The sequence below is a fragment of the Trachemys scripta genome, chromosome 1 (assembly GCF_013100865.1).
Source record: "Trachemys scripta elegans isolate TJP31775 chromosome 1, CAS_Tse_1.0, whole genome shotgun sequence".
Classification (NCBI taxonomy): Eukaryota; Metazoa; Chordata; order Testudines; family Emydidae; genus Trachemys; species Trachemys scripta.
Window position 1 is genome coordinate 228,131,921 of NC_048298.1, and position 8,892 is coordinate 228,140,812.

General features: G+C 45.7%; 1 protein-coding gene across 1 annotated transcript in view; it reads right to left on the minus strand.

Annotated features, from left to right (window-relative positions):
* The window catches only part of GABRA5 (gamma-aminobutyric acid type A receptor subunit alpha5), an 80,712-nt gene extending 72,336 nt beyond the window's left edge, over positions 1–8,376 (minus strand). The window contains exons 1-2 of the mRNA XM_034757917.1: positions 8,291–8,376; positions 5,308–5,462 (exon numbers count right to left, since the gene is read on the minus strand). Coding sequence (XP_034613808.1) covers positions 5,308–5,393 — 86 coding nt within the window. The 5' untranslated portion in view covers positions 5,394–5,462; positions 8,291–8,376. The remainder of the gene's footprint in view (positions 1–5,307; positions 5,463–8,290) is intronic.
* Positions 8,377–8,892: the final 516 nt, after the last annotated feature.

The window sequence follows — 8,892 nt, forward strand, 5'->3', positions numbered from 1 at the left end:
GGGGCATCATACTATGACTTATCCTCTGCTGATACAAGGTTAGAGTAGGCCCCCTGCTGGTTCTAACTTTTACCCTGGCTGAAGATCAGGGAGTTGATGCATCCATCACACTCTACTGCCTGAATTTATTGGAAAAGCAGGGTCTTAATTACTGGCATTCCAAATTGCTTGATTAATAGTAGAACTGTTTGAAAAATGCAGAAAAAATGTTGAGTTTCTGATTAAAATGTTTGACCAGCTCCAATTAACAGTTTTCTAAACGCAGAAAGAGTCAACAGCAAGCTGGGCTGATTGCAGATAGGATCACCTCACTTCTCAGCTTGCACCAACAGTACTGGTTCCCAGTCAAATTTCTTATTAGCTAAAAGATATTTTTGGTCACTCATAAAGTGAGCCTTTTCCAAATAACAGCTAAATTAATCTTTTGAGGGCGTGATACTGCAAGATGCTCAGCTGCACCCAAGAAGCAACAGATACCTCACAAGATAAGACATTGAATAAGTGACTCCTCGTTCTATGGCATGCCAGCTATGGTCAACTGACACAGTTCATCTTATGCTTCACTCCTGAAATGTGCTGCTCTGGAGAATCTTTCCGCTGTCCTCGACCCCCAGTGACATCAGAAACATGCCCACCTTTTGTTTGTTCTGTGACAAACTGATACTGTATTTCTTGCACACTCAAAACACTTATTGAGTTCAGTGGAAGTTTTGGGTGCACAAGGAATGAAAAATCAGACCCTTTGTCTAATCTGTATCTGTTTGCTTTTACTGTAATAGATTTTTTACTATTCATTAACATCATAGTACTGATTAATTTTTAATTTCAGCAAAATTGTAAAGCATCTTAAGATACCTCAGTACAGTAAGTATTATAAAACTTATGGTCTAATTCTAGCAAGCTTGAAGTCTGCTTGACTCACATTAGACTACACCTCAACCTCGATATAACACTGTCCTCAGGAGCCAAAAAATCTTACCGTATTATAAGTGAAACCACTTTGAACTTGCTTTGATACGCTGGAGTGTGCAGCCCTGCCCCCCCCAGAGCACTGCTTTACCGCGTTATATCAGAATTCATGTTATATCGGGTCGCGTTATATTGGGGTAGAGGTGTATTTATGCAGAACAAGGCTCATAAATCGCTGTTATATAAACAATGCTGGGTTGGGGGGTTTTGTATTCTGGTCTTCTTTGATCTATACCTCTGAATTTTAATTCTGTGACCTTTTTTAATGACACCATGTAACTATGTTTACAGTTCTACACCTCACTTTTCCCCCATGGCTTAATGTTGTATATAATTCTCAGCAGTCATTCCATATTTATGATAGCCCAGAATTACAGCTGAGATTTTGCTTTTGCTGAGATTTTAAAAACCATCTGGGGGATTTAGATACATAATTCCCATTTATTTCAGTGAGTATTACGTGTCTTAGTCTTCTAGGAAGATTTGAAAATCACAGCCTTCATCTACAACTTCTTTTTGTATTTTGGTTTTTAATCTTTGTCCATTATACCAAAAGGACAGCCACTTTTCCTTAATGTATTACAATTAAACACACTAAAATGTAGCACTGCATACCATACCTAAATTATCCTAAAACGTTACAGTACCGTCTATTGGCAATAATAAGTAACTGTGGCAATCAAAGGGCTACTACTGTTTCTATACCAGCCTAATATTTTATCTGAATATAGTACCTTTTTATCTTGAAGATCCCAAAGCATCTAAATTATACACTGACATTGCACCTGCTTGTAAGGCAGAACTACTTAGATACACTGCACCACCTTTCGCCCCCACACTGCTGCGTGAGCGGAGTGACAATTTGACCTTACGGCAGCACTTGAATTCTGTAGGGCTAACAGTGGAGTGGATTAGAGCTATTTACCTCTACAAGCCTAGGGTAAATTATTGGATCACAAAAGGAAAAAATGGTATTGTAGAGTCACATTTTAGTACTTAATAGCTATTTGATTAACTCATGGAATCAAATGTCGCAATTTGGCAGGACTGTCTCTCTCTGTTTATATGGTACAGGCCTTACAACTCAGGTGAGTTGCAGGTCATAACTGAAGTGCACTGGCAAAACTTTGCGATGAATCCTGCCTGAGGCTTATTTCTATCCATTATTTTTTTCCTGTTTTTAGCCACTGCACTTAGACCCTATCTTCAAAAAGCAACAAATCCACAATTCTTTGTTAAAGGGAATACCATACAGAAGTTAAAGGACTGAATATTATCCAAGAAAACATGGCTAACGCTAACTTATTGCATGCTTTCCTGCTTACTGTACCAGTGAAGTGAAAGGGCCGAGACCTCAAGGTTGCAATCCTAGAATGTTTCTCAAAATGGTAAAATTTTAACAAATTACCACCATGTTTGTAGAGCCAAACTATCACTGTCTAATTTCTTTCCATTTCTATAATAAACTAAGGTACATATTCACAAAAGGACGTAGTCACCTAACTATCACTTTAGGCACTTAAATCCCACAACCAGGCCCCTCTGAGATTCATAAACACTCTGCTCAACTATCTCTGAACCCCAAAGGCGCCTCGGTCACTCAGCGCCAAAATTTTTGCAGTACAAGTTCCCTTGGCACCAATGTTTCTGCTGCTGAGCACGTGCACTGTACCCTTATGCTAGATATCCAGACTCCTAAGGCTCAGATCAATGCAGAAACCAGGGGAAGCTCGGCATTGCTCGCTTTCAGGGCCTGATCCAGTTAGCATGCTCAGACCTTGCCTACTGGCAGGGCCGGCTCCAGCTTTTTTGCCGCCCCAAGCAGCGAAGCGGGGAAAAAAACAAGATAAAGCCGCGATCGGAGGCAATTCTGCGGCGAGTCCTTTGCTCCAAGAGGGACTGAGGGACCCGCCGCCGAATTGCCGCCAAAGACCTGGACGTGCCACTCCTTTCCATTGGCTGCCTGAAGCACCTGCTTCCTTCGCTGGTGCCGGCCCTGCCTACTGGATCACTCCCTATAGAGAAGCTTACACAGAATGCTGGGGATAAAGGGGGAAAAGAAGTTTACACAACCTCCCCAGGGGGAACCTCCCTCCTAACTTTTAGCCCAGTGGGTAGAACAGTCACTAGGAATATGGGTGACCCACAGTTCTCTCCCCTCTGCCTGAGGGGGAGCAGGGATTTGAACAGGGAGTCTGTAATTTCTTAGGTGAGTGCTCTCACTCATGAATTATGGTACATTCCGATGTGAAATTCCCTCAGTTGGAGCAGGGGGAGGGGATCCTGGGTCTCCCAGTTCTCAGCCAACTGCTCTAAGCATCAGGCTATCTCTCATACTCTGACCTCATACTCTGTTCCCCTGTGGATTAACTAATGAACAAATCATTGGGGCAAAGAGGATACAAGCATGAGGATGACTCTGTAGGCTGGTAGTTAGAGCACTCACCTGAGAGTGGGAGACTCCTGTTCAGATCTCTTCTCCCCATCAACTAGAGGTGGGACTTGAGCTGGGGTCTCCCACATCCTGTGTGAGTGCCATAACCATTGGACTAAAAGCTATGAGAGAGGTCATTGTCCTTGTCCTCCTTCCCCACTTTGGTAAAATACGAGGTAGTCATTCTCCTCCTGCCTAACACCAGGAGAGGGTTAGCAGCTGAGAATCCCAAGTAGAGGTAGGTGCCCCCAGCAGTCTGGATTTAGGCGTCTATCTCTGAGAGATGGGCAGTGGTTAGGACACACTCATCAACGTGGCATCTCCCACTGGCTAGCTTAGACAAGGAGCAACCTAGGGTGCTGGGTTTTGTGAATCGCTCAGTCTAAGACACCTCTCTCTCCCCATTCATTGCACAGGGAGTCTACACACCAAACTCAGGCCTAAGAGTTAGGCATAGTGGCTCTGAGCATCACTACACCTAGGTATTTTTGTGAATCTAGACCTAAGAGCCCGATTCTGCTCCCAATAAGGCCAATGGAAGTTTTGCCATAGGCTGCATGATATCTGGAGCAGGTGTACCATAGATTAGTATTTTAATTTTTCAGCTGTTTGGCTTCCTTGTAGTATGCATTTTAGAACTGTGTGCTTTTTCTCAACTGATTGGTAACAGAGTTCTGAGTGTCTTAATCGGCTTATATTGGAGATGGGTCTGAGCCATCAAGTTCAGATCCAAAGGTTTGGGGGAGTTCACATCCAGGGTATTAGTTCTGTGCATTGTAAAGAGTCACCAGTCACAAAGTTTGGCTCCTGTGCTAGTTCCAAACTCTTCAAAAAATTAATCTTGTTGAGATGGGGAGTTTATTTGAATCTATTATGTATTTTTCCAAAGTGGGGAGCTGTTAACATATGTCCCAGGATGGGATTCAATTAGGAAAATTTATTTTTCAGCAAAATCGTATACATACATATCTTTTCCCAAAATATAGTCACTTTAGATTTCTATAAACTTTACTAAATGCTTTGTTTAAAATCACTTTCATAGACTGCTTCTGGTACATTAGTGAAAACAGCTAAGTTTGGGGTTTTTTGAAAGGTGAAACATAGCAGTGATATTTGCTATATTTAACATTCAGAAAACAATGATTCAGGTAGGCACCTAAAAAGGTTAATTAAATAGAATTGTTTGTAACATGTTCTGTAGAAATATTTTCTCAACTTTCAAACCTTTATTTTCATTTTGAGTAGGAGCAAGCTCACTTTTAAATAATTAATTTTAATAACTGGGAGCTCATGCTGAATTCTCTCTGTCCTAATACAACCTGCAATGGCTTGCTTCACCAACTATACCCTGTGTATAATGATCCAGAAGAAGAAAGGTGTCAGCAATTCTTGTTTCAGAACTCATTAGGGGCCTAATCCCTGCAATGTGTTGAGCACTCTGACCCTTTCAAGAAAAGCACTAAAACAGGTGCTTAACTTTAAGCATGTAAAGTTAAGCACTTTTTTCCCATTGAAGTCATGTGACCGTCATCTGTTTCAAGTTTAATATGTAATGTAGTGCTTTGCTACTGGGGTCAGCAGATTCAGCACCTAGCAGGCTTGACCTCTGTGGTTGTAATCCTGATTTTTTTGTATACACAAAACTCCCTTTGACTTCAGTATCCACCACAGTCAGCAGCTGTGCAGGGGATATAGGACTGGTCCATAAACCAGTGAGGAACAGAACATTTCATTGGGAAAAAAGAATTGCTCCCTTTCCCCCCTGACATTAGTAGTGGATCAAAAGCAAGTCTATTTTTCTTCCTGCCACACACTGGGAGGAAACAGAGCTTTAGATGTTCTTAAAGTCATATCTGTGAACATACTGTCTTCAGTTAAAAAAAGTCAAATACGTGACAACTTACCCAAAGTGACTGGCTAAATTTATGGAAATACAGAGAAGGAAGAAGTTTTTGATCATGATAAAAGTAGGGAACATTCCATTGTCCATTCCAAATGAGTTTAATAATATAAGCAGTTGATTCGGGAAAGGTATTCCTTTCCCTCCTTTGTTCTTAAGCTGTAAGAGACAAAAATAAATATATAAATAAAAAAACAGATACAGAGATGATAGGATATCAGCATTCAGACAACAAAAAGTGTCTGTTTTAACTATTTACCTATATTTTCCTATAAGTATCTCATATTGTACATTATAAAAATGCATTTATTCAAGGCCCTCTTTATCTTGTACTAATAGCAAATTACAAAACAAAAGAAATTATTTTTGTTGATTTGCTCATTAAGCAAATAATGTAGAATTATACAGATATTTACTAGTTTCCAAATACTGATTTTAACCATTACCTACTTTAAATAACAGCTATATGCTGCATAATCAAGTGCTGTTTGTGTGTGCTTTTCTTAGTTATGTTCTTTTCTTATTCCCAATTCAATTACAAATTTGCCTTCCCAAATCTACTGTTAGAAACCCTCTAATACTTGGAATTCAGGTGCTGATACATTGTGCATTAAAAGAAGACAAAAACATGATCTTTATTTTAAATGCACATAAACCTCATGTTAGGGAAATGATTTACAATAATATAATACCTGCCTGTGGGACTGATTCTCACTTTTTGGATGCCTGCCTCAATAATTAAGTAACCTAACAATTACAGTATTTGGGAGAGCTGTCTCTCACTGCTTAACTCTGCATCCTAATTAAAGTGTTTTACACACACACAAACACACACACACACACACATACCCTTTCAAGTCAGCCCTTCTCACTCTTTCTTGATTTTGGATCTGCTCAGGCAAATGAACAGAGCCTACTCACTTCCTCTTTCACAGTCCAAAAAAACCAAAATGGTTTCACTGTTACAATCTACGACCCCGCCTCTCAATTCCTAGAAATACTCAATTGACAACACTAGGCACCATTCAGTGAGGCTAGGGAGTTCTCCTTTGAACAGTGGGTTAAACTTGTCTATGAAGAGCCAGGGAGCCATTTCTCCCGGGATCTTACCGACAGGTAATAGCTTCCCTCAAGCCTTCCCCAGCGGCCCAGCCCTTGGCCTGAGCAGGAATCGGTCGGTGGGCTGGTTCCCCCTCTTTCTCTCCCCTTGCAGCCAGGGCATTGCAGGGACCCACAAAGCCATCATCCCCTCCAATCTACTGCCTTGCACACGCAGCCTCAGCCCTGTCATCGACCCTGCAATCACTGTAGCCTCTCCCTCATTTACTTGCTCACCCATCTCTTGACGCTCCATGCAGCCTCCCCAGAGGCACAGTACCAGCCCACAGTGGAACACAGCCCCAGAGCCTCTGACTCTGCCCACTAATGTCCCCGGTGCTCTCTGGGGCGCTGTGCCCGGCTGCCCCCGAGCTGTCCAACTCTGCCAACTTCTCAGGAAAGGCCAAAAGCAGGGTGCCTGGCCTCCAAGTGAGCCCCATGACACTACCATAGGCAGCAAGACCACAGTGTGCAAGGCCAGTCCCAGTCCCACCATGAGCACCCACCATGCCAGGCAAAGTTTGCACGGGCACATACAGGGCACTGCAAGGCCCAGTCGGTCACAGAACATCAGGTGCGCTGGCTGCAAAGGTGCCCCATGGGGACCCTCCCCTTCCCACAGCTCCTGTGGGACCCCAGCTCCCTACCCCCAGGATTCAGGTATCTGTCACTGCTTTGTAAGGCAGGAATAATCCCTCTTCCTACTCCCCCCCCCACCCTTACCAGCTGCCCTGGATCAGGAAGGGGCTTCTCGGGACATCCTTCTGCTTGGGGCTGCTGCAGCCCAAGGCTGGGTGATGAACCCTGGATGCTGAATGTTTCCCAGAGGCACCCAGGGACGGTGCTGGGGCTGGGCAGGAGATCCAGGCAGCTCCCTCCTGATGGGCTGCACTTGCTTTCCTTGCCTGCAGAACTCTGTTTCCTGCTTTCTCTCCTGCCTCGCCAGGATTGCCAGATTTCTACTGCATTAATAACCCAAAGTCACTTAAAAACTAGCCCCAAACTAAGTAACCCAATCTATTTATTGAAAACATTTTTTTAAATTAACACATTAGTCTACACATAAATAATATATGAAAGATTTTGGTGGATACCTCGTACAGATTTGATTAAATAAATAAATTAATTAAATAAAAGCTACAAGTCCCAGCAGGAGTTCTCCACATTAGCAACAAAGCTATGAGATGACAATCAAATTCAAAATCCAAACCCCAAGGGGAATTTTGACAGGAAGGTCACTCCACTAACTGCCCCCACCTCAACCATATTAAAGTCCCCTTTATAGACAGACATCCACACACACAGCCCAGATGAGACACCCTAAAAAAACCCTGACAGCCAATGACCCCCACTAAAAATCCTTCCACCCAGAGTCCCCTACACCCTAGAAAAACCCAGAGCCCCAATATAAGCTGTCACCCAGACTTCCCCTCCCTCTCCCCCCAAATAAACATCCTGCAACCCAGAGCCCCCTGGCCTCCCTGTCACCTCAATAAACACCCTTCCATCCAGAACCCCCTGCCCTCCATTAATCACCGACACCCAAATAAAAACCCTGCGATCCAGAGCCCTCTGCCCCCAGTAATCACCCTGTCACCCCAACAAACACCCAGCGGTCCAGAGCTCCCTGGCCCCCCAGTAATCACCCTGTCACCTCAACAAATACCTTGTCATCCAGAGTCCCTTGGCCCCCAGTAATCACCCTATCAGTTACCCCAACTTAACACCCTGCACTCCAGCACCCCCTGCCCCGAGTAATCACCCTATCACCCCAACAAACATCCTGCAGTTCAGCCCCCCCCCCCCCGCCCTTCCATGTGCAGCCCCAGAGGGGCAGCTGCGGATCCTCCCCCTGTCCACTGCCTTAGGTCCAGACTGGCTGCTGCTACCTCCCAGGCCGGAGATCTCCTCCTCGCCTAGCCCCAGAGCCTGCAGGAGGCTGCCGGGCTCCAGCGCTTCAGCCCGGGCTCTGCAGCAGGCGCTCCCGCCGGGCAGGCTGCCGCCGCGTGAGCGGGGAGGCGGGCGGTGTGGGAGGCTGCGGAGGCAGAGCCTAGCCCGGGTCGGGTCGGGGGGCCAGCCCTGCCCCGCTTACCTTAGCTGCGGCTCGTGGCACGGCACTGCCCGGGGTGGGGGTGGCTCCAGCGTCCCTGCTCCTCGCTGGAGCCACGAGCGGGGTGGGGCAGCATCTTCCTCGTGCTGCAAAGTGCACCGGCGGGGGGAGACCCTGGGAGAGGGGACGTACCCGGGAGAGCAGCCCCGGAGCCTTGTCCCGATCCCGACCTGCCCCACGGGCGGCTCAGCGGGGCAGGGGCGCGCTCTGCCCGCGGGGCTGACGATGGGCGGGGGGCAGGGAGGGACACCCCGACATCAGCCCTCGCCCGGCTTTGTCCCGGGCCGGGCTCTCACCTGCGCATCGGAGCAGGAGGTTCCCGAGCAGCGCGGCCAGGGGCAGCGGAGCGAGGGCAGCACAGGTGAATGGCCTGTGGCGCCT